Source organism: Bombina bombina, chromosome 1 (genome assembly GCF_027579735.1).
Source record: "Bombina bombina isolate aBomBom1 chromosome 1, aBomBom1.pri, whole genome shotgun sequence".
NCBI lineage: Eukaryota > Metazoa > Chordata > Amphibia > Anura > Bombinatoridae > Bombina > Bombina bombina.
This window is the reverse complement of record NC_069499.1, coordinates 1,415,915,340-1,415,941,913: the sequence shown is the minus strand read 5'-3', so window position 1 is coordinate 1,415,941,913 and position 26,574 is coordinate 1,415,915,340. Positions and strand designations below refer to the sequence as shown.

General features: G+C 38.7%; 1 protein-coding gene across 2 annotated transcripts in view; it reads right to left on the bottom strand.

Moving 5' to 3' along the window:
* LRRC71 (leucine rich repeat containing 71) overlaps window positions 1-26,574 on the bottom strand; it is a 91,208-nt gene that overhangs the window by 31,767 nt on the left and 32,867 nt on the right. For both annotated transcript variants that reach the window (XM_053695831.1, XM_053695839.1), the window contains exons 12-14: window positions 15,427-15,546; window positions 14,731-14,806; window positions 13,358-13,446 (exon numbers count right to left, since the gene is read on the bottom strand). In XM_053695831.1, the coding sequence (XP_053551806.1) occupies window positions 13,358-13,446; window positions 14,731-14,806; window positions 15,427-15,546 (285 nt within the window). The remainder of the gene's footprint in view (window positions 1-13,357; window positions 13,447-14,730; window positions 14,807-15,426; window positions 15,547-26,574) is intronic.

The following is a 26,574-nucleotide window of genomic DNA, read 5'->3' as shown; positions in this document are numbered from 1 at the left end:
GTTTAATCTATGTTTTTAGCTATTTCAGCTAGAAGAACTTTATGATTTCAATCTTGGAATGCTAATTTGATTTCTAAATTCCATATTTCTTTTTTTCCAAGGTAATCAATTATTTGGTTCACAATTGGATTCAATTCTTCAACTCTTACTCTGGGCTACAAGATTGAGTTCTAAGGCTAAATATTAAGCTTTTCTTACTAAGGAACGGAATTCTAAATTCTTCCCCAAGTAACATGTTTATAATTGGAAGTTTTCTTCATTCAATTTAAGCCATTTAAAAAATCAAAGTCAGCTCCCCAATTTTGCATTTAGGTGCAGTTCTTATTCCAGCTTAGCTGGTAAGGGGCAGGTTAAGACTTTTTTAATAAATTTGTTTGGTTCAATTCGGTCCAAATTTCTTAGATTTGGATACAGAATTGGATTCAGAGTAAAACCGTCTGTGAGAAGTATTTTTTCTCTCTCTAACATTTTCCAGCTATTCCAGTAAGGCTCACACTTTCCTGAAGTGTGTTTCAGTCCTATATGTATTAGGTACTTGTGAAGCGTGGCTGGTCACCCGTTGGGGCTCAAGGCACTGTTCAGACCTGGAGTTTTCTGGGGTATTTATACCAGTTTTTTTTTAGGAACAGGATTTGGGGGTTTTATTCAAAACTATTCATTATTTCAAAGATAGAAAATCTTTTTGAATTGTCATATAAGTATACCATCTTTTAGAATGGAGTTTATATGGTCTATTCTGCCTTTTTGGTCAGTAATGGCATTATTTGTTTACAATAGCTACAATAGATGCATATCTTCATTTTCTGTTTTCATTCAGATTATTTTCATTTTCTGAGATTCTCTTTTTTTGACAAGCATTTCCAATTTGTTGCTTTTCCTTCTGGTCTAGCGACAGCTCTAAGAATCTTTTCAAGGTTCTCAGTGTTTCCTTATTGGACGGTCTCGTGGTACTGGCTCAGTCTTTTCGTTCTGCGGAATCTCATACGATTCAACAAGACATGGTTAGAGGATCTTTTTATCAAAAGCTCTTTGATTCCTCAGACAAGGGTCACCTTTTTTAGGTTTCCAGATAGATTGTGTCAATGTCTTTGTCTCTAGCAGACAAGTGACAATTTTTTTGGGTTCCGTTTGTCGGAACCTTCAGTCTCTATTATTTCCTTCACTTGCTATATGCATGGAAGTTTTAGGTACTATGGCTGCAGCATTGGATTCGATTCCCTTTGCTCATTTTCATAAGAAAACTTTCCAGTTTTTTATACTGAATTAATGGTGCAGGGATTCTAGGATATCACTTTTTATATCTTTGAATCTCAATGTTCAACTATCTTTGATTTGGTGGTTAGATCACTATCATATAGTTCTACGGGTCTCTTCGGTTCATTCAACCTGGACCATGATCACTACAGATGCAAGTCTTTTAGGTTGGGAGGCTGTCTGGAGATCTCTGTCAGCACAAGGGGTTTGGAAATCTCAGGAGGCGAGATTACCAATCGATATTTTGGAACTCCGTGCATTTTTTAGAGTTCTTCAGTTTTGGCTTCTTTTTGAAGAAAGAGACGTTATTGTTTTTCAGACAGATAATGTCATAACTGTGGCGTATGTCAACCATCAGGGTGGGACTCTCAGTCCTTAGGCTGTGAAAGAAGTATCTCAGATACTTGCTTGGGCTAAATCCAGCTCCTGTCTAATTTCTGTGGTCCTTTTCCCAGGTATAGACAATTGGGAAGCGGATTATCTCTGTCAATCAAGCTTTACATCCGGGAGAATGGTCTCTTTACCCAGATGTATTTTTTTAAAATTGTTCAGGGCTTCCAGAAATAGATTTGATGGCATCTCATCTAAACAAGGAACTTCCCAGGTGCCTATTCAGGTCCGGGGATCCTCTGGCGGAAGCAGTGTATGCATTGACACTTCCTTGGAGTTATCAATCTGCCTATATCTTTTTCGCCTCTGGTTCTTCTTTTTAGAGTGATTTTCAAAATCATCAGGGAGCAATCTTTTGTGTTGGTGGTGGCTCCAGCATGGCCACACAGATTTTGGTATATGGTTCTTGTTCGGATGTCCAGTTGCCAATCTTGGTCACTTCCATTAAGGCCAGACCTTATATCTTAACATTCATTTTATCCATCAGGAACTCAAATGATTAATTTGATGGTATCGAGATTTAACGCTTAGTACTTAGTCTTAGAAATTTCTCTGACTCAGTAATTAATACTATGTTGCAGGCTCATAAATCTGTGTCTAGTAAGATTTATTATCGAGTTTGAAAGATTTACATCTCTTGATGCTCTTCTCATAAATTTTAGAATTCCTAGGCTTTTATAGTTTCTTCAGGATGGTTTAGATAAGGGTTTTTGTCTGCAAGTTCCTTGCAAGGACAAATCTCTGTTTTTTTCTGTGCTGTTTTCACAGAAAAATTTGCTAATCTTTCTGTTATTCATTGTTTTGTTCAGGCTTTGGTTCGTATCAAGTCTGTCATTTAAGCCAATTTCTCCTCCTTGGAGTCTTAATTTGGTTCTTAAGGCTTTACAGGCTCTTCCGTTTGAGCATGTGCTTTCTTTGGACATTTAAATTACTTTCATTGAAAGTATTGTTCCTTTTAGACATCTCTTCAGCTAGAACAGTTTTTGAATTATCTGCTCTTTCTTGTGAGTCTCCTTTTTCTGATTTTTCATCAGGATAAGGTGGTTTTGCTGTCTTCTTTTCAATTTTTACCTAAAGTTGTGAATTTTTAACAACATTAGTAGAGGAATTATTGTCCCTTCCTTGTGTCCTAATACTAAGAATTCTTTGGAGAGATTCTTACATTCTTTGGATGAGGTAACAGTTTTGAAATTATGTTGAAGCTACTCAGATTTCAGAAAGACTTCAAGTCTATTTGTTATTTTTTCTGGCATTAGGAAAGGTCAGAAGGCATCTGTCATTTCATTGGCATCTTGGTTTAAGCTTTTTGATTCATCTTGCTTATTTGGAGTTGGGTTAATCCCCGCCTCAGAGGATTACGGCTCATTCTACTAGGTCAGTTTCTACTTCCTGGACTTTTAAGAATGAAGCTTCTGTTGATCAGATTTGCAAAGCAACGACTTGGTCTTCTTTGCATACTTTTACTAAATTCTACCATTTTGATGTTTTCTCTTCTTCAGAAGTAGTTTTTGGTAGAATAGTATTTCAGGCAGCTGTTTCAGTTTGATTCTTCTGCCTATAACTTCAGTTTTTTTCATTATAAAAATTGAAACTTTTGATTTGGGTAGTGGATTATTTTTTCTTGTCTTTATTTTATCCCTCCCTCTCTAGTGACTCTTGCGTGGAAGTTCCACATCTTGGGTATCTGCTATCCCATACGTCACTAGCTCATGGACTCTTGCTAATTACATGAAAGAAAACATAATTTATGTAAGAACTTACCTGATAAATTCATTTATTTCATATTAGCAAGAGTCCATGAGGCCCACCCTTTTTGTGGTGGTTATGATTTTTTTGTATAAAGCACAATTATTCCAATTCCTTATTTTTTTGATGCTTTCGCTCCTTTCTTATCACCCCACTTCTTGGCTATTCGTTAAACTGAATTGTGGGTGTGGTGAGGGGTGTATTTATAGGCATTTTAAGGTTTGGGAAACTTTGCCCCTCCTGGTAGGAATGTATATCCCATACGTCACTAGCTCAAGGACTCTTGCTAATATGAAAGAAATGAATTTATCAGGTAAGTTCTTACATAAATTATGTTTTTCCCTGTTGCGGTGGAGTTCCGGATCCTGAACATACTGCTCAGAGGGAGATAGTTTTTCTGTTCAGACAAGCACCTCAGCAGTTTCCTGCTGAGGGGTTTTGATAAATTGCAAAACTTATTTAAGCTGTTCTGCCCGATTTACAGCAATTTATGAAAAGAGGAAAAAAGTTACTCTTTTTAAAATTTAAAGTGACAGTATCGTTTTTGTATAGTTTGCATTTATTAAAAGATTAAAGGATTCTTTGGAAGCTCTTGGGTTTTTGTGAACCAGAATGGACCAAGAGGCTATGAAGAGGGTCTCTTCCTTTTGTGTTGTTACACAATGTTTAGCCACCAACTTTTTTACTGTTCCTCATGTATGGAATTTAATCCTTAGGGATAGTCCTTTTTTCAGAGACAACATTTTCCAAAGAGGTTGTTCAGAAATTGAATTACAAGGTTCAATATATATAATTTTCTCCTTTGGAGTCCCAAATTTTATTGCCCTCACATGAAGTGCCCTGCGCTTCCTCTATAACTTATTTGAGTTACTTTACTAGACTTCGCGCTTCTCATGTGTTCTAATGCGTTATCTGCTTTCCCAATAACATTCAGCAAGAGAGGTCTCTAACACAGTGTAATTCTTCTTGTTGATGCGGAAGTTGTATCTTTCAAGTTTAAGCCACATCACCTCTGTCTGTTACTCAAGGAGGTTTTAGCTACATTGGACTACAGCGACTCCTCAGTCATAATTTAAAAAAAAAAAAAAAAGTTTTTTGTACACCAGGGCTTACAATGACAGCCATCTGTGTACACTGCTACCGTCACTAGGTGGCAGCATATTGGTTGAGGCCTGATGCTATCAGGACAGAAATTCAGGATAGGATAAAAGCCCTTAAGCTGGCTAATTCCTTTATTACGGATACTTCCCTTCAAGTTATCAAAGCCGGGAGCAAAGATTTTGGGTTTCTCTATCTAGCTCGCAGAGCCTTATGGTTAAGGCTTTGGTCTGCAGGTGTGTCTTCTAAGTCTAAGTTTCTGTACCTTATCAGATAGCTCAGCATGCTAAGGCACTGTGGATAAGTTCTGTAGCGACCCAAGGGTTGCAGGTTCAGTTCCCGGCGAAGTCCACTCAACATTTCATGCGGCGCCTTGAGACCCTTACGGGTGATTAGCCATACTTTCCAAGTACCCCATACATACATACATAATTTTTAGCTATTCCTTACAAGGGGAAGACCTTGTTTGGACCTGGCCTGTGGGAGATTATCTCTGACATCACGGGAGGTAAGGGTCTCCTCCCTCACGATAGAGAAGAGGATGACAGAGCAATTTTCGTTCCTTTCAAAATTTCAAGGGAAATTCTCTCTCTACTACCTCCAAACAGGAACAGATTAAACCTGCATAGATACCCAATCAATCTTGGAATAAGGGAAAACAATACAAAAAGCCTGCTGTTGATTCAAGGACAGCATGAAGGGCATGCCCCCGATTCTGGACCGGATCTTGTAGGGGGCAGACTTTCCCTCTTCGCTCAGGCTTGGGTTCGAGAGGTTCAGGATCCCTGGGCAATAGAGATAGTGTTCCAGGGATACAGGTTAGAGTTCAAAAGTTTTCCTCCCAGAGGCAGGTTTCTGTTTCCAGGATTGTCTGCAGACAAGACAAAAAGAGAGGCATTCTTACACTGTGTAGGAGAACTTTCCGTCCTGGGAGTGATCATTCCTGTTCCGCTACAAGAACAGGGTTTGGGATTTTATTTCAATCTGTTCATGGTTCCCAAAAAAAGAGGGAACCTTAAAGGCAATTTTGGATCTCAAGAGTCTAAACTATTTTCTCTGAGTGTTGTCCTTCAAGATGGAAGCTATTCGTTCCATTCTCCCATTGATCCAAGAGGGTAAATTTATGACAACATTGGATTTAAATGGCGCGTACCTGCATGTTCCCATTTACAGGGATCATCACAAGTTCCTAAGGTTTGCTTTCTGGACAAACGCTTCCAGTTAGTGACTACAACTCCCAGAATTTTCACAAGGGTTTTGGGATCACTGTTTGCTGTGCTTCGGTTAAGCATGCTCAAGCAACGGAACGGAGATTATGCGGACTTGTCTCCTCGAATAGGACCAGGAGACAAGGGATTTGCTTCAATAGTGGTTGTCTCTGGATCATCCTTCCCAGGGTACCTGCTTTCGCAACAGACACCAGCTTTATAGGATAGGGAGCAGTCTGGGGCTCCCTAAAGGCTCAGGGAGTTTGGACTCAGTCAGAGTCTGTTCTACCTATAAACTTTCTGGAGCTAAGAGCGATCTTCAAGTCTCTTCTGGCCTGGCCCAGGTTTCAGTCGGACAATATACCTTCTGTGGCTTACATCAATCATCAGGGAGGAACGAGGAGTTCCTTAGCAATGACAGAGGTAACCAGAAATAATGGGCCCATTCCTGTTGCCTGTCGACGACCCACATCCCAGGGGTGGACTATTGGGAGGCGGACTTCCTGAGCAGGCAGAGCTTTCATCCGGGGGAGTGGGAACTCCATCTGGAAGTGTTCTCCAGCCTGATTCTCAGTTGGGTTTAGCCGGAATTAGATCTCTTGGCATCCCGACAAAATGCCACGCTCCAGAGATTTGGGTTGAGGTCCAGGGATTCCTAGGCAGAACTGTTAGATGCTTTGACGGTTCCTTGGACCTGTACTCTAGCATATCTATTTCCTCCATTTGCGCTTCTTCCTCGGGTCATTGCTCGAATCAAGCAGGAGAGGGCATCGGTGATCCTCATTGCTCCTGCTTGGCTTCACAGAATTTGGTATGCAGATCTGGTGAACATGTCATTTCTGCAGCCTTGGAGACTTTCGTTGAGGAAGGTCCTTTTAATTCAAGGGCCATTTCTTCTCCATATCTAATTCCTCTGAAGCTGACTGCTTGGAGATTGAATGTTTAATTTTCTCCAAGTGGGGCTTTCTGACTCAGTCATAGTGACCATGATTCAGGCTCGTAAGCCTGTAACTAGTAAGATTGCCATAAGATATGGCGTACATATCTCTATTGGTGTGAATCCAAGAGCTACTCATGGAGTAGAGTTAGGATCCCTAGAATTTTGTCTTTTCTCCAAGAAGGTTTGGAGAAAGGCTTATCGTCTAGTTCCATAAGGGGTCAAATCTGAGCCTTATCTATTTGGTTGCACAAACATCTGGCGGATGTTCCAGATGTGCATTCTTTTTGTCAGGCCTTAGTCAGGATCAAGCCTGTATTTAAAACAATTACTCCTCCATGGAGTCTGCATTTCGTTCTCATAGTTCTTCAGGGGGCTCCATTTGCGTTTATGTATTCCTTAGATATTAAGTTGTTATCTTGGGAAGTTTTATTTCTTGTTGCTATTTCTTCTGCTCGGAGAGTGTAAGAGCTTTTAGCATTACAGTACGAGTCTCCTTATCTTATTTTCCATTCAGATAAGGTAATTTTTCCTACTAAATTAGGATTTCTTCTTAAAGTTGTTCCTGATCAAAACATTAATCAGGCGATTGTTGTTCCTTCCTTGTGTCCTAATCCTTCTTCTCAAAAGGGAAGACTTCTGCACAATTTGGACGTGGTCCGTGTTTTAAAGTTTTACCTGCAAGCGACTAAGGACTTTCGCAAACGACTATGGACTATTGTCAGTCTTTTTCCTTGTTTGTGGTTTTCTCAGGAAAACGTAAGGGACAGAAAGCTACGACTACTTCTCTTTCTTTCTGGCTGAGGAGTATCATACATTTACCATTTGAGACTGCTAGACTGCAGCCTCTAGAGAGGGTTATGGCTCATTCCACCAGGGTTGTTGCTTCCTCATGGGCATTCAAAGAGGAAGCTTCTTTGGAACAGATTTGCAAGGCTGCAATTTGGTCCTCTCTTCACACTTTTTCAAAGTTCTACAAATTTGACATTTTTGCCTCGGCTGAGTCCGCTTTTGGGAGACAGGTTCTTCAAGCAGTAGTGCCTTCCGTTTAGGTTCCCTGTCTTGTCCCTCCCGTATCATCTGTGTCCTCTAGCTTGGGTATTGAATCCCTTAGTAATTATCATGATCCGTGGACTCATCGTGTCTTAAAAAAGAAAAGAAAATGTATGCTTACCTGATAATAAAAAAAATTTTTTGACACGATGAGTCCATGGCCTGCCCTGTTCTTTTAGACAGGTCGTGGGTTATTATAAACTTCAGACACCTCTGCACCTTGGCTTTTCCTTTCTCTTCCTAACTTCGGTCGAATGACTGGAGTGGGAGGGAAGGGAGGAGCTATTTAACAGCTCTGCTGTGGTGCTCTTTGCTGCCTCCTGCTGACCAGGAGGTGAATATCCCATTAGTAATTATGATGCTCCATGGACTCATCGTGTCAAAAAAGAAATAAATTTATCAGGTAAGCATAAATTTTCTTTTTCCCTTCATTTTTTAACCATTTTCCCCCCTCCTTTCTCCCTCTGTTTGACTATTTCTTTATTATTTATTTTTCCTTTCCAGACTTGTTTTCCCTTCAGTTTACCTCAGGTTTCAGTTAGAGCGTTTCATCCTCTACCCTCAACTTCTCTCCCCTCTCACACATCACATGCACAGCACCATGTTTAGTCAGTCCTTCCCACAATTCGTTTCCCACCCTTTCTTCCTGCCCACATCTTGTGGGTTCCCTTCAAGGGAAAGTGCCGATTATTGGCAAGATTACAAGTGGAGAGCTAATTTATGTTGCGCCCCGTTTGCGGGTGCGCAATAAATAACCAGCCATTACAAGTGACTGGTTATTGCTACTGCGAGCTTTGTTTAATTTTCTAAAAGTGGCCCAAATGCCCTCAAAATAGAGGGTATTATAGTTTGTTTGTTTTTTCAAAAAAGTAACATTTTTTTAAAATAAAAAAACTGCACAAGGCAGTTTTAAAGGGTTAAAGTTGGCAGGTGTGGGGTGTTAGAAAAAAACGGCACTGAAAAGTGCCTTTATATTGCGGTCTATGGGAACTGTGTGTTCCCAGTAAATCTATATGTATATGCTTATATACATATATATTTATGTGTTAATATGTGTACATACACATATTAACACATAAATATATATGTATATATTCATATACATATATATTTACACTTTGCTGCCATCGCTGTGCAAGGTTCTCATGTCCTGTCTCACAGCATGACAACGAGGTTTCCATAGGAGCCTATGGAAGTGCGCTCTCGTGAGTGCAATGCTTCCCAGCTGCTGTCAACTTGTAATACCAGCGCTCATTACCCAGTGGAGCGCTAATATCGCTTTCACAAAAGTAAAATTTAGCGCACCACTTGTAATCTGGCCCTATATGGATCATTATATTTGTTCTTCACTCAGTACATTCCAAATTAAGCACTGAATGTCCCAAACCCACCCTCCCTAATAATGCCACCACTATCCCCTAAATTGACCCAGATATTATGAATTTTTTAGGTTCACAGGGAGCAAACCTTAAAGGGATACTGAACCCACATTTTTTCTTTTGTGATTCAGATAGAGCATGCAATGTTAAGCAACTTTCTAATTTACTCCTATTATCAATTTTTCTTCATTCTCTTGCTATCTTTATTTGAAAAAGAAGGCATCTAAGCTAAGAAGCCAGCAAAATTTTTGGTTCAGTACCCTGGACAGCACTTGTTTAATGGTGGGTGAATTTATCCACCAATCAGCAAGAACAACCCAGGTTGTTCACAAAAAATGGGCCGGCATCTAAACTTACATTCTTGCTTTTCAAATAAAGATACCAAGAGAATGAAGAAAATTTGATAATAGGAGTAAATTAGAAAGTTGCTTAAAATTGCATGCTCTATCTGAATCACGAAAGAAAAAAATTGGGTTCACTGTCCCTTTAAGAGAGGCTCTGACAGACTTCTACGAGCCTGTCAAGATAAATTACTTGACACTAAAGGCCCAATAGCAAAGATTTTTCATCTTACAGAGGAAGCCGTTCCTAATAATCCCACCCTAGACCCTTTTACCATCAGGGAATGGATATTAACATCCATCGCTTTCATGGACAATGCTAATGAAGTAATTGTGGCTGAGAGGAGAAGGAACATTATACACAGATAACAGTTGTGATGAGCAATAGACAACACCTAATCACAATGTCCAATAGGAGAGAAGTCACCTGGTGTGACCAATAGAAAATGTGTTAGTATTTTAAATAGAGGAAAGGAGTTTAGATCCCTATGCTATGACTACGGCCTATGCCGAAACGCGTAAGCCGGATCTGTTCGTTCCTTCTCTCTATGGCTTATAGATATTGCATTGTAAGTTAAAAATTACCAAGTTTTTAATTATGTGCTGGAAATTAAAGTTTTATCAACCAAGGTCGAATCGTCCTGATTGGTGCTCCTTAACAAACTTGCTTATTCCATATCAATGAAAACATTTCTAAACAAATCAATTATGTGAAAATAATAATAAAAAGTATATAGTAAAAAATATATAAGTCCCAAAAGGTATTCTTCCTTAGGCTGCTCTTTTACCAAACAGCGGGTTAACTTATTCTGTGGAGCATACGAACTGTGGAAATATAAAACCAGAGAGGGCGCCTCTATGGTACAATATTGCAGGATACCTTTGAACACACAAAACAAATATATATCTGAACTACTACTGATTGTGCTCAAGGGCAGGGCATTCCTCTCCTTTTGTATAACTAAATTATTGCATACAACTGTAATGTACCCCTACTGTACTCGTTTGTGTATGTAATGCATCCCTGTATTTTTTTATAATTACTTGTATAGCGCTGTGAAATCTGCTGGCGCTTTATAAATATCTGATAATAATAATAATAATGCTCACGAACAATTTGCACAATTTCACACAAATCTTATAGAGAACCTAGGATTTCTCATAAACAAAGATAAATCAGTCCTTTCCCCTACTCAGAATTTAATCTTCCTAGACTTCCAGATAGAAACTCGATTCTCCATCCTCCGTCTCCCAAAAGACAAAATTCACACAAAAAACTCCCTGATTTTAAAACCAAAAACCTTATTTTCCTCTGAGATTCTTCAGATCATTGGGTTACTCTCATCCTCAATCCAAGCCATCTTTCCTGCCCCTCTACACGTTGTGCCTTAAAACGCCTCAGTTTCTTTTCTTCACAAATGACTCTCCTACTCTCACCCCATCTCCTTCTCCCTAGAAGCCGTAAAGAACTCCTTTGGTGGATTGCTCACATGGATACCTGACCTCATAGTCAAAGCAGACGCAAGCAACTCAGGTCGGGGAGCACATTGTGGTCCTCTTATCACCAGCGGGAAATGGACAAATGTAAAGACAAATCTTTACATCAACTTCAAGGAACTTCATGTGGGTTCTATTGCAATAAAGAGTTTTGGCCGAAATACTTCTCCTACTTTGGCTATTCTCTGCATGGGCAACATTTCCCCCATTAGATACTTGAACCATTTGGAGGGTATCAAATCAAAAACCCTTTCCGATATAAGAAAATATTTTGTTCACCATTGCTTGGAGAACAATATTAACATTAAAGCAGAATACTTACCTGGCCTTCCAAATTACACAGCGGACTGGGGATCTCGTCATCTCCAGGACTCCAACGATTTGAAGTTACTTCCCAAAGTCTTCACCTCCAGATCCAACTTCCAAATGAAATCCTACTTCAGTTGCCATCCAGATCCGGAAGCTGCTGTGGTAGACGCCTTTCTTCAGACTTGGTTCAGTCACTGAACTTATGCTTTCCCCCCTTTCTCTATGACTCCCACAACCTTTACCCATCTCTGCAGATATCAAATTTTAACTTCTCCTCATAACTCCTCTTTGGCCAGCTCATGTTATCCCTCTCTGCTAGAACTTTCCTTCCTTCTCCCGCTCTTAATTCATCCCCTTCCAAATTTTCTTGTAGACCCATTAGACAACCCCCACACTTTTGTTCTAGAGGGCTCTCTCAATCTTGTAGCTTGAGGAATTTCAGGGGCTCTCTTCAATGACATTTTCGGAGAGATCTCACTCTCTCCTACAAGAGTCATTGGCTCCAGGTACAATTAAAACATATCTCTCAGCCTGGTCAAAATGTCTGACTGGTACACACAAAGGAACATGAATACATTTTTAGCCTCTCTAATCCACGTTAAAAATTACCTATCTTCCATTTTCGATGATGGCATTGCTTATCCCGCTATCAATCTTGCTCGCTCAGCCATTTCAACAGGTCATAACTTTAGCAATGACATTCCTATAGGTCGTTATCCCTATATTTTCCTCCTCCAAATACTCCTTTTTCTGGGATGTGGACCTTGTTATCTCTTTCCTTTCTAATTGGCTTACTAATTCTAATCTTTCCCTGAAACAGCTTTCTGCAAAATTAGCTACTTGTATCTGTCTTTTTTTTTTCTTTTCGTAGAGTTTCTGATGTCTAGGCTATACACTTTAACTCTAAAATATTATCCCCTTTTGGTGTTACTTTCCTTTTGTCTTGTAGGATTAAATGTCTTTTTAAATCCATCTTTTATCTTTTTTTTCCCTGACCAACCTAATCTCTGTGTGGCCAATTGTCTTAAAAAATAGGTATCTAGAACCTCCTCCCTTAGATCTCCTTCCTCCTCCCAATTACTTATATCAACTGTAACTTCCACTACCATAGCTAGATGGGTAGAATGGATCTTACACTTACACAGCTGGTGTAGAGGAATCTTTTTGGGCTCATAGGAACTTTCGCTTTTTAAAAGGCCTTTTTTTGAAATCCTCTACCCTTCAAACCATTTTGAATGCAGCAGATTGGTCCTCAAATTCAAACCAATCTCTAATGCTGCTTATTCTTTAGTGCACTGATCCATTTTGCTTTAAACTAGCAAAATATGAGTCTCTGTGATTGAAATAAAATTCAGATTATCCTAGTTTCATGAAGGTATCATTTAGATTTTATTAAAGACACAAAGACGTATAGTTTCCCACCCTTCTCCTACTCTAGATCTTATTTTAATTTCTTCTTGTTCATTTTATTATTTATTTCCTTCATGAAACTAGGATAATCAGAATTATACTGGAGTATACTATATACTGAATATACAACAGTGGTAATATTTAGCATTCAATAACTAATCTTATTTACATTTACAGTTCTCTTCATTGCCTAATCAGAAATCTAAAGTTAATTAAGTGGGTGTTTTGTAACTAATTATATACGCCCAACTTTAACCATAATTCTGGACGTTTAAGTGGGCTAATAATTATTTAATGGTTAAAAAGCCATAAAAACATAAACTTTTTCTTTCATGATTCAAATAGAGAATAAAATTTACTTCTTTTATAAAATTTACTTTGTTCTCTTGGACTCCTTTTTTGGAGGCATACAGCGGGCACGTATTTGAAGCAATATATCTCAGTACTATTAACAGTGTTATACATTTGAAAAAGCACTAGGCGGCAGCAGTGTTTCCTGTCATGTAGTTCTCCAGATGTGCCGGCTACCTATCTAGAACAAAGCATATTTGCTAAAATAAGAAATTTGGCAACTTTTTAAAAGTTGTACATTCTGTCTAAATCATGAAAGAAAAAAACTTGGGTTTCATGATTAAATAACTGTGTGTGATATGAATGAAAATATAATGAGAAATAGGGTTAATGGTTTAGAAACCCAATCTACACCAGACATTTATTGATATAAATTCCCCTTACCTCGGGCTCTGGCTCTGGCAATGGAGCAGTTTTTGATGCAGATTTAACCGTTTTTGCACGAACACTTTTTTGGTCGGTGTTTGGTGTTTCTGCCAAAGTAGGGTATAACATGTCATCATTAACACAAAGGATAGTCCCACAGAGCTTTAATGTACTAAACAAATTCTGCCACATCTTCCTTCAATCTACTGACCTCCAGGTAGAATAAATTAGTTCCTGACACAATATTTATGTTTAACGCAGCTTCGCTCTGCACACTCCCCAGATATCTAGAACTTACTAGTAGGATGCCTTTTAATAAATATTCGGAAAAGCCTTAATCACTTTCATAAACTGAGTCAGTAAGTCTAGTGTAATACACTGAGTGTTCTTAGAAACAGAAGATAATAAGCATCCCGAGCTTATTTAACTAGACATAATCAATCCTAATGAGCTTATCCTATAAATTATATATATATATTCTATATTGTAATCATTAAAGAAGCAATCAACTTTAATATCATTCTACAGTCTATTAAGCCAGATACATTTGTAATAGAAGTATAATTAGAAGGTAATAATAATACCAACATGTCTTTACAATATTCTTTTTATCTCTACAAGAACAGGAAATGCAACCTTCTCTGACAACAGTTTCTCTCCAAGTTAATATTTATGAAGCATCCCATACCCCCATGGTCAAAAAGCAGACGTTGGCACTTTTAATTAAAGATAAATCATAGGGCCTGGTAATCAAAAACTCACGGGCATGAAGAGAAATTACACAAGATCTTGTATTATAATGTAGGAGTCTCTCACATACAGAACCTTGCATAGTACGATAAACATCTCTGAAGGTAAATTTTGAGTTTTTAAAATGTTTGAGGGACCCCGTCGTACTGACGAGAATATTTAGATCATCTCGCCTGAGCGGAGAATTTAAGTTTATCAGGCCCTTAGTCTCTGGTACTCTCAATATCAAACAGAAGAGAGAAACGTTATATATTTGTGTATAAGACACTACAAGATTAAACTCTATAATGTTCTATCCATGCTTATGCAGAGTACAATTTAAAATATTAGTATGAAAAAGGTTAAGTTAAAGCTGTTTCTTTTGATGTTGACAATAAAGCTGACTGATAAGACCAACTCTCTCTTTCATACTATGTAGTACATGTTAAATCTTCTTTTTTGGGTGCATTAGAGAGATATAAGTACTTTCATGTCCCTTTCATTACATACTTAGAAAAGCTGCATTTTATACTAATCATTGTACTGCTCTTTTATTTTGTCTTTATTGGGAGCTTCATATTGTCATTTTAACAACTTGTCTAATTATGAGAATATATATTTAAATATCACATTATCTATTCACATTTGGAACTGTCACTTACGTTTCTTTGCTTTAGGGTCCTCTTTTTTGTTGGGCAGGTTGTTGGCTGTTGACTTGTCTTCTTTTTTCTGTTGCTCCTGTGAACACTATGATTTCAGACTTTCTACCAATTGTAAATATATTTTTATAACATAATCCTGGTGACATGTCATCTCCCCCTCCCCCCATTCTGCAGATTACCTCCTAACCATTATGTTCAAGTAAGTGCTTATTTTACTCTAAAAATCCCATACCGAATGTCATACGGTTTCAAAGTATGTTGGAGCTTTACAAATAAATACAAATTAGCAACACTTAAAGCTCTGTTGAATGTAGGATAGTTTACAGAGCAGAACTAAAGGTTAGCCAGAATTTAGTGCTGGAATGGTGTAAAGTGCCAAGCTTGAGGACATGCAAACAGATCAGATAATACAGCTCTAAGTTTTATTTTTACCAAGAGTAAGTTGCATAATAATCAAAACATAGCATTTTACAGATTTTAGTTTGGGCTCTACTTTTTCTATCAATAGATTAGTCATAAAATAATAGCAATACGTCAAAACAGAGTGAATTCTGAGGCAAGGTATAAATAGTGCCTCTGACCTCTCCCACATATAAAGCTACTACAGTCACACTACGAGTTAATCAGGCACTGGGATACATTTTGGTGGTTAGAAAGCTGGAGGAAGAGGTTGCATGTGGTATTTTTCCATCTTACCTTGTCTTTCTTCTTTTGGGAACTCTTACTTGGTTTTGCTTGTGCTTTGTCATTAACCATGTTACTTTGGTGGCTTTGTGATCGCTCACTTTTGGAGTCTTTGCGCCGTGATTTGACTGGCTATGAAGAAGAATGTTAGGTAAATGCTGCAGCATAATTTGTATGTACATGGGAGGTATTCAGTTGTTATCTTTTCTCTCTATCTCACATTTCATCTCTATGGTAAGAAATGGAGGGCTGCTGTGTGCTTTGCTCTCTACGTCTTCCTCCTCTCTGAGTGTCCCAGCTGTCTCATCTCATTACATAGATTTGCAGCCTGCAATATTCTTGTCAGTTAATTAAATGTTTAACCATTGAGTGAGGACTCATTGTTTCTCTAGTCTCTTGGTGCAACTATACCCTGTTTCAACCTTTCATGCTGTTTCATTTAAGCATAACAAGGGTTATGGACCTTTGAAAGCACAGAGAAAAATGACCACATTTACTGGATCTTTGACAGTTATGTGGTCTGCTGAGCTTGTTCTTACATGCACAAAATATTTAGTATGGAAGTTCTGCATGCAGTATGTACTTGTCAGGAAGGATCTCCTGTAGATAATGGAAGAGTCCTTAGCAGCAGATGAAAGAGAAGGAATCCAGTGGTTTTTGGATGGACTGATTCTCAGTGAGCTGAAATCTCCACTTTTATGGATAACAGCTAATTATGCTATGTAAGACATTTTATAATAAAAGTATACATTAAATACATTATTTATCCTGTAAAATTGGCTAACAAAGCATCGCAATCTAATATTTAAGTTAACCGATCACTTAGACTCTACTGTCAAAAAAACTGATTAGGAAAATAAGTTGATACTAATCGTATCCAGGCTATAAGAAAACTATAATTTATGAATTTATGCCCTGGAATCTTGGGAAAAAAAGAGGCATCAGAAGATGAAACACAGGCATCCCCTGTAAAAAGACTGCCCTTCAAAACGCAGAAACAAATCTACCTATCTCAAGGCAGAGAGAATCCATTTGCACATAATGGTAAAAGCTGTTTTATCTGTGGAGAGGACACACATCTTGCAAGTATTCCATGGAAAGAGGTGAAAATGGCAATAAAAAGCAACACAATGACAGCAGAGAACACACTGATTGTGTGGAACATCTAACTGGAACGTTAGACTTGTGATTTAAGCTGGAGCTATGAATCTTCCTGTAGGGGCATTTGTAACACTGCTAGACCTTTGTATGACATCTCTAAAATAGGGGCATTCTGTATGGTGACTAAGCTTATGTATTATGAGGTTTTTATTGAATGTAATTGTAATATTATTTTAATAATTCATTTGTATATTTTATCATTTGTTATTAAAAGGACAAGGAAAATTAAATTAAACTTTCATGATTCGGATAGAGATGCAATTTTAAAAACGTACTAATTCATTTGATTATCAAATTTGCTCTTTTGGTATCCTTCGTTGAAGAGTAACTTAGGAAGCCAGTAGTGTGTACGTATCTTGTATCTTTAACACTCTATAGCAGCAAAGCTTGCAACAATATTTGTAGAAATGATATACACTGTTGTACAGTTTGTGGAACATTTGTGTGAATGTCAAACCACTGCCCTTTGTTTTATCATTTCTCTATTCTCCCCCCGCCCCGGTGTCAACTTTCCATCTATTAAAGGGACAGTAAAGTAAACATTAAAAGAACATAAACCCTTTTTTTCTTTCATGCTTCAGATAGAGCATTACATTTTAAACAAATTTCCAATTTGCTTCTTTTATTAAATGTGCTTCATTCACTTTGTATCCTTTGTTGAAGGAGCAGCCATGCACTACTGGGGGCTAGCTGAGCACATTGGGTGAGTCAATGACAAGAAGTATATATGTGCAGCCACCAATCAGCAGCTGTCTCCCAGTAGTGAATTGCTGCTCCTGAACCTACCTAGGTGTGATTTTCAACAAAGGATACCAAGAGATCAAAGCAAATTAGATAACAGAAATAAATGGGAAAGTTGATTGAAATGGCCTGTGTTATCTGAGTTATGAAAGTTTAATTTTAGCTTTAGTTTCTCTAAAAGGATAGCAGGAAATTAAGTAATGGAAATAAATTGGAAATCTGTTTAAAACGGCATGCTCTTAGTCTTTCTCAATCTTGAAAGTTTTAATTTGACTTCTGTGTCCCTTTAAAGCAAAAACTGATTACAGAAAAACAGTCTAGATCTAGGAACACTAATTGCTTGTGTGCACTCATCTTAGCAAACAAGCCACACCTGTAAAAACTGTATATTCCATATCCAGGGTGGCCAAATGGCAGCCCAGGGTCCACATGTGGCCCTCTACACTAGTTTTTGTGGCCTTTAGAAAAAAGTAGAACCAAGAATGTGTGTCATAGTTTTTGTTGATTTAGGAAAAAATAAAACGTAAAGGAATAGTAAACACCAAAAACGTTATTGTTTAAAAAGATAGATATTCCCTTTATTTACAATTCCCTAGTTTTGCATAACCAACACTGTTATAGAAATATATATTTTACCTCTGTAATTACCTTGTATCTAAGCTTCTGCAGACTGCCTCCTTATCTCAGATCTTTTGACAGACTTACATTTCAGACAATTAGTGCTGACTCTTAAATAACTTCACGTGCATGAGCACAATGTTATTTATATGAAACACATGAACTAACATCCTCTAGCTGTAAAAAACTGTCAAATGCATTTAGATAAGAGGCGGCCTTCAAGGGCTTAGAAATTAGCATATGAACTTCCCTAGGTTTAGCTTTAAACTAAGAATACCAAGAGAATAAAGCAAATTTGATGATAAAAGTAAAATAGAAAGTTGTTTAAAATTACATGCCCTATCTGAATCATAAATGTTTAATTTGGACTTTACTATCCCTTTAAAGGGGTCGATCCGATAAAAATCGTCGCCCGCAAAAGCCGGCGACGCCAATATTTACGCTGGTTTGGTATCACATATACGGCGTAACCTAGAAGTTACGCCCGTATATTTCTGCCGTCGCCCGTAGTTTTTTGGGCCATAGGCAGGTATACCAAACCAGCGCAGTTTGGTATCCAATATGCAGCGTAAGGACTTACGTGGCGAAAATGGAGAAATCTTACTCCATTTTCACCTCGCCACAAAAAGCAGCCGTAAGAAGCCTTACGCTGACTATTGGAGCCCCGTAACTCCCTAAACTAGCTAGAAAATAAACCTAACACCTAACGCATGCGCAATGTCTATCTACCTGTCAACAGCGATCCCCCCCCCCCCCGAAATCCCTAATAAAGTTATTAACCCCTAAACCGCCGCTCCCGGACCCCGCCGCCATCTTCATAAACTAACCCCCTACTGTGAGCCCCTAAAACCGCTGCCATCTACCTTATCTATCCCCTAATCTGACCCCTTACACCGCCGCCACCTATATAAAAATTATTAACCCCTAATCTAATCCCCCTATACCGCCGCCAGCTATATCAATATTATTAACCCTTAATGTAAACCCCTTACACCGCCGCCATCTCTATTAAAATTATTAACCCCTAATTTAATCTACCTACCCCGCCGCCAGCTATATTATCTATATTAACCCTAAGTATATTATAGTTAATATAGTTATTACATTATATATATTAACTATATTAACCCTAATTATATTAGGGTTAATATAGTTACTATAGTATTTATATTAACTATATTAACTCTATCTAACCCTAACACCCCTAACTAAATTTATATTAAATTAATCTAATTCATATTATAAACTAAAATATTCCGGGGCGGAGCCTGGCCACGCAGGGAAATGGCCGCACATTAGAAAGGCTCTTAATACCCACATAGGCAAGCAATGATATAACCCAGCATTTCCGTCATTCCCACAACCAGAAATCACACAGATATCCTGAGGCTGTGGAGGAGATCCCTTTGACACGGAGTAAGGAGAGTGAATACACCGGAGGAATAACAACCTGCTACTTGATTGTCTGGGGCCTTACTCAACCGCCGCATCTGAAGCCTGATTGTGTATGAGACCCTGCAAAATCAGCACACAAGAGGGATCGCTACGCCTTGGCGGCTTTGAAACTTACCGACCGCTGCCATCCACGAACGGAACTGTCTGCCGCCTAGGGAAGATCCGACCACATAACTGAGATACAGCTTGCCGGGAGGTGAGACGGGCCCCGCCGGTGCTGCGCCACATTCAAATAACTGACAGACTGCACCGGATCACTCAGGGACACCAGTAAGCTAGACCCGCTGATCCCCTTACGCTCACAACACAGTGCCTCAGTCTGATCCCCTTCTCCTTCTGAACAGTCAGGCGGATACACCGCTTGCAGGGGTTATCTTGCAACGGGTCCCTTGGGCCCAGCCTTCAACCGGAGCGCGGGAGGTGCACTGAGGGAACATAGTAAATAATATAGTAGTATAACAGACACCAAAATACAGGGGCAGGCTCCGGAATTAAATCTACACAATTGGGGGCAACTCCTCTACAATAGTTCCCTGAGTTTAATAATCTTGCAGATAGGCCCAAGGAGCTATTTTTCAAAAATAAAGGAGGAGGGTCTGGGTTTTGTGTTAAGTTAGATCTGCCTTCTCCGATCAACGACCCCATAGCAACTTCCCTGAGGTCTTTATAAAAAGAAAACCTAAATATACAGACAAGATATAGTACACAAATTTATGCAGGATCTACACCCCATGGGAACAAGACTTCTATCTCACAGTTATAATCTTAGCTACCATTGTAATGCCCTGCAAGAGGCAAAATAAGCCTGGAAAACCTACCAATTCAAACTCCTTGAGCCATTTTCTCAAACCAATGGACCCCAAAACTGTCAATCACAGAGACACAACGGCCACCAATTTGGCATCTTCAATAGACCCAGATAATCAAGCAGACAATATGCAACCCTCATTCGTTACTAAAGAGGACATACAGCATCTGTCTTCAAAAGAAGACATCAAAGTAGTGCTTCAGGAGATGAGGTCTCTATTTGGGGACTTAAGAAAAGATCTGAGTGCACTAGACCACAGGGTTGTAACAATAGAAGAACAACACAAAAATATTAACACTAATCTCCAGGCCAATTCAATAGAAATACAGAACCATACAGAACACCTGCACTTTCTGTCAGAGAAGATGGAAGACTTAGACAACCGCTGCAGGCGAAATAACCTCAGATTTAGAGGTGTTTCTGAGTCGGTACACCCCCCGGCCATTGAGGGGTACCTGCAGGCTTTGTTTAGGGTCACGAAGGATGCCCCCTCCGCTAAAGATATCCCCATAGAAAGAGCCCACCGGGCACTCAAGCCCAAGCCCCCTCCTAAAGCTCCCCCAAGAGACATAATTGTCAAGTTCCTTAGCTTCAAGGACAAGGAAGAAATCCTAAAATGCGCCAGAATGAGGCACCCAGTTCTCCACGCGGGTGAAGAGATTCAGATCTTCTCTGACCTGTCCCCTGCCACGCTACAGAAACGCCGGGAACTCTCCCACATAACCTCCCACCTCCGCTCTAACAAGGTCCAATACCGATGGGGATTTCCGGTCTCAATAATTGTGAACCACAACAACAGGGTCACCATCTACAGACCAGGTACAGATCCCCAACTTTTCTACAAGGAACTAAGCCTGAGGGGATTCGCAGACAAGTCACCGGAATCTACTTCAGGAAATTCGACAGAAGGACCCAGTGACGGCACTAGGGACTCTATCTCCTGAATAAAGATAAGTACCATTCTCCCTTTTTGTCTTCAGAGACTGTGATGTTTATTGCCTTAATCCCTTCAGCAGGACTTTTTACCCCTGTAATTGCAAGGCGACTCTCAAAGATAAGGGACTTGTTATGTTTTCAACCCAAGAGGACTTGACAATCTGAAACTCCTTATAGAGTGTCTAGGAACAATAAAAGCTCATAATTATGTTTTATTGTTAACAAACGTATGTATCCTACAGGTTATAAGTTATATGTTTCTAAATACAGGTTTCCTAATTGTTATATGATTCCTACATAGTGAGAGTTGATAGATGAATGTTCTAGCTTATCTATTTAAAATTAGCATAATAAGTTAATAAGGGTGATAATAGGCAGGGGCTCTTTATTAGAAGATTATTGGCCATAAATGTACTTCACGGTGCCTCCTAAAGAAGAGGTCAAATCCTGATTGCCATGTCACCCCCACCCCCCCCCTACTGGTTTATTATTCCTCTCCCCATCCACGCCTCCTCCTTTGCCACATTAGGAGACGTAGCTTTGCTAATAGGAAAGGATATACTCCCTCATATTGTCCACCTGGGTTGTGGGACCATCGCTACTCCCCTTTAAAAAAAAAAAAGAAAGGGAAAATTACTGGTTTATTCATCAATGGTTAATTATTATATGTTTTTTGTCTTGCCAAAACTGGGTATTCTACCCCATTAGCCTAGGTCCTTATTTTGAGACTAGTTACAATATTGTAAATTACATTGCTTTGTGTTCTTTTCTCCTTTCTCTTTGTTGCAATACTAAAACATTCGGAAATCCTCTTTTCAACCTTCCTTCTCTCACACTCACTATCCTATTTTGTTTCTCCAGTCTTTTCCCCCTCCACCTCCCCCCCCCCCTTTTTTTTTTTTTCTTTTTTTTTTTTTCTTCCCTTCCTATCTTAACCCTCCTCCCATCCTGCCAAGATGCAACCCAAGGTTAGCAGATTCCAAGATCACACGCTACAAGTGACATCTATAAATGTTAAAGGCCTAAATAATCCCGGAAAAAGATCAATAGCTTTCCGAGATCTAAACAAACTAAAGAGCCACATCCCGATGTTCCAGGAAACCCACTTTCAGAGGGGGAAGGAACCTAAATGGCATGACGCTCAATACCCTACAGCTTACTTTGCTTCGGGCCCAAATAAAAAAGCAGGTGTAGGTATTCTTATCCATAAAACGTTACCATTACAGGTGGTCCATATTGAGAGAGATCAAGGTACTCTATACGGCCACCATATTACGCTACTAAATATATATGCCCCCAATACTGCACAGTCAGGGTTCTTCAGAAAAATGGCCAACTTGCTCTTGGACCATTCTCAGGGCGTAATTTTCTTAGCAGGAGATTTTAACTTATCCCTCGACCCCTCTCTTGACTCCTCCAGAGGAACTACTAGTACCGCCAATACTACACTGAAATCCATCAAAAACACTCTCCAAAATCTCACTCTCCATGACATATGGAGGACCCTTCACCCTCTGGACAGGGACTATACTTTTTACTCTAATCCTCACAATTGTTACACTAGGATCGACCACGTTTTCACGGACTCTCATGGACTCTCAATTACCGCTAGGTGCGAGATAGGCCCTATCACTTGGTCGGACCATGCTCCTGTAACCTGTCAGGTGTTATGGCCAGACATCCCCATATCAACTAGGATCTGGAGAATAGATGACCTTCTACTGAACGACCCTATACTGGTAGATACAATACACAAAGAAATACAAGAATATTTTCTAATCAATTCGCAATCTTCCACATCCCACCAGGTGGAATGGGAAGCACACAAAACAGTGATCAGAGGCTTACTGATAAAACATAAATCTAAACTAAATAGACAGGCTAGAGAGAAACACTCTGACCTTCTACATAAAATCAGCTCCTTAGAGACCAAACACAAGAAAAACCCCTCAGACATCAAAATTACCAAAGAACTCACTGACTCTAGACTAGAACTTAAGAAACATTTGACAGAAATACACCAGCGGAAAGCGCTATTCCTCAAACAGTACTATTACGAAGGAGGAAATAAACCAGGGAAAATACTGGCCAGAAACCTGAAGAGGAAACAATTAAATACATATATCCACTCCTTAACGACACCGGACGGACAAACAGTCAAAGATAGCACCAAAATAGCAGCAGCCTTTAGGAGTTATTACAAAACACTATATAACTTAGATGAGGACAAAACACAGGAATCCCCAGCATTTAAAGACAAACTTAACCAATATTTCTTAAATTTAGGGCTCCCATCCATTGATAAAGAAACAGCAGACTCCCTGGCTACCCCTATCACAAAAGACGAATTACACCAAGCTATTAAAGATTCTCCCTCAAACAAAAGCCCCGGCCCTGACGGGTTCTCCTCTAAATATTATAAACTAAAATATTCCTATTTAAATCTAAATACTTACCTATAAAATAAACCCTAAGATAGCTACAATATAATTAATAATTACATTGTAGCTATGTTAGGGTTAATATTTATTTTACAGGTAAATTGTTAATTATTTTAACTAGGTATAATAGCTATTAAATAGTTATTAACTATTTAATATCTACCTAGTTAAAATAATTACCCAATTACCTGTAAAATAAATCCTAACCTAAGTTACAAATACACCTACACTATCAATAAATTAAATAAACTACAAATATCTATCTAAAAATACAATTAAATTAACTAAACTAAATTACAAAAAAAACAAACACTAAATTACAAAAAATAAAAAAAAGATTACAAGATTTTTAAGCTAATTACACCTATTCTAAGCCCCCTAATAAAATAATAAAGCCCCCCAAAATAAAAAAAATTCCCTGCCCTATTCTAAATTAAAAAAAGTTCAAAGCTCTTTACCTTACCAGCCCTTAAAAGGGCCTTTTGTGGGGCATGCCCCAAAGAATTCAGCTCTTTTGCATTTAAAAACATATACAATACCCCCCCCCCCCATTACAACCCACCACCCACATACCCCTATTCTAAACCCACCCAAACCCCCCTTAAAAAAGCCTAACACTATCCCCCTGAAGATCTCCCTACCTTGTCTTCACCACACCGGGCCGAACTCCTCATCCGATCCGGGCGATCTCTTGCTCCAAGCGGCAAAGAAGAATTCTTCCTCCGGCGATGTCTTCCTCCAAGCGGAAAAGAAGAATTCTTCCTCCCGGCGACGTCTTCCTCCAAGCGGCAGCAAAGTCTTCTTCCTTCCAGCAGCATCTTCCATGAAGCGGCATCTTCAATCTTCTTTTCTTGTATTTAACCAATCAGCCAATCAGATTGAACTTGAATCTGATTGGCTGATTCAATCAGCCAATCAGATTTTTCTACCTTAATTCCGATTGGCTGATAGAATCCTATCAGCCAATCGGAATTCGATGGACGCCATCTTGGATGACGTCATTTAAAGGAACCTCATTCGTCGGGAAGTCGTCGTGCCGGAAGGATGCTCCGCGGCGGAGGAGCGAAGTAAGAAGATTGAAGATGCCGATTTGCTTGAAGACGTCGCCGATGGAAGAAGACTCTCTGCCGCTTGCTTCAAGACATCGCCCGGATGGAAGAAGACTTCACTGCCGCTTGCTGGAACACATCGCCCGGATCGGATCAGGAGTTCTGCCCGGCGGGGTGAATACAAGGTAGGGAGATCTTCAGGGGGGGTAGTGTTAGGTTTATTTAAGGGGGGTTTGGGTTAGATTAGGGGTATGTGGGTGGTGGGTTGTAATGTTGGGGGGTGGTATTGTGTTTTTTTTTGCAGGCAAAAGAGCAGTTTTCTTTGGGGCATGCCCCCACAAAAGGCCCTTTTAAGGGCTGGTAAGGTAAAAGAGCTTTGAACTTGTTTTAATTTAGAATAGGGTAGGGAATTTTTTTATTTTGGGGGGCTTTATTATTTTATTAGGGGGCTTAGAATAGGTGTAATTAGCTTAAAAATCTTGTAATCTTTTTTTTATTTTTTGTAATTTAGTGTTTGGTTTTTTTTTTGTAATTTAGTTTAGTTTATTTAATTGTATTTTTAGATAGATATTTGTAGTTTATTTAATTTATTGATAGTGTAGGTGTATTTGTAACTTAGGTTAGGATTTATTTTACAGGTAATTGGGTAATTATTTTAACTAGGTAGCTATTAAATAGTTAATAACTATTTAATAGCTATTATACCTAGTTAAAATAATTAACAATTTACCTGTAAAATAAATATAAACCCTAACATAGCTATAATGTAATTATTAATTACATTATAGCTATCTTAGGGTTTATTTTATAGGTAAGTATTTAGATTTAAATAGGAATATTTTAATTAATAATATTAATATTAGATTTATTTTAATAAGAGTTTAGTTAGGATGTTAGAGTTAGATAGGGTTATTATACTTAATATATATATATAATATAATAACGATATTAACTATATTAACCCTAATATAATTAGGGTTAATATAGTTAATATATATAATATAATAACTATATTAACTATATTAACCCTAATATAATTAGGGTTAATATAGCTGGCGGCGGTGTAGGGGGATTAGATTAGGGGTTAATACATTTATTATAGGTGGCCGCGGTGTAGGGGGATGTAGATTGTAGGCAAAAGAGCAGTTTACTTTGTGACAAAGCCCCGCCAAAAGCCCTTTTAAGGGCTGGCAAAAGAGCTGTTACTTTGGGGCAATGCCACGAAAAAAGCCCTTTTCAGGGCTATTTGTAGGGTTAGACAGGTTTAGTGGTTTAGTGGGGATAGTTTAGTATTTTAGGGGTTAAATAATTTAAAGGGACAGTCTACACCAGAATTGTTATTGTTTTAAAAAATAGATAATCCCTTTATTACCCATTTCCCAGTTTTGCTTAACCAACACAGTTCTAATAATATACTTTTAACCTCTGTGATTATCTTGTATCTAAGCCTCTGCAAACTGCCCCTTTTTTCAGTTCTTTTGACAGACTTGCAGTCTAGCCAATCAGTGCCTGCTCCCAGATAACTTCTCGTGCACGAGCACAGTGTTATCTATATGAAATACGTGAACTGACACCCTCTAGTGGTGAAAAACTGTTAAAATGCAATCTAAAAGAGTTGGGCTTCAAGGTCTAAGAAATTAGCATATGAACCTCCTAGGTTAAGCTTTCAACTAAGAATACCAAGAGAACAAAGCAAAATTGGTGATAAAAGTAAATTGGAAAATTGTTTAAAATTACATGCTCTATCTGAATCATGAAAGTTTATTTTGGCCTAGACTGTCCCTTTAATATAGATGGCGGCGGGGTAGGGGGATTAGATTAGGGGTTAATAATTTTAAAATAGCGGCGGGGTAGGGGCTCACTTTAGGGGGTAGGTAAGGTAGATGGCGGCGGTGTTAGGGGCTCACTTTAGGGGGTTATAGATTTAATATAGCTGGCGGCGGTTTAGGGG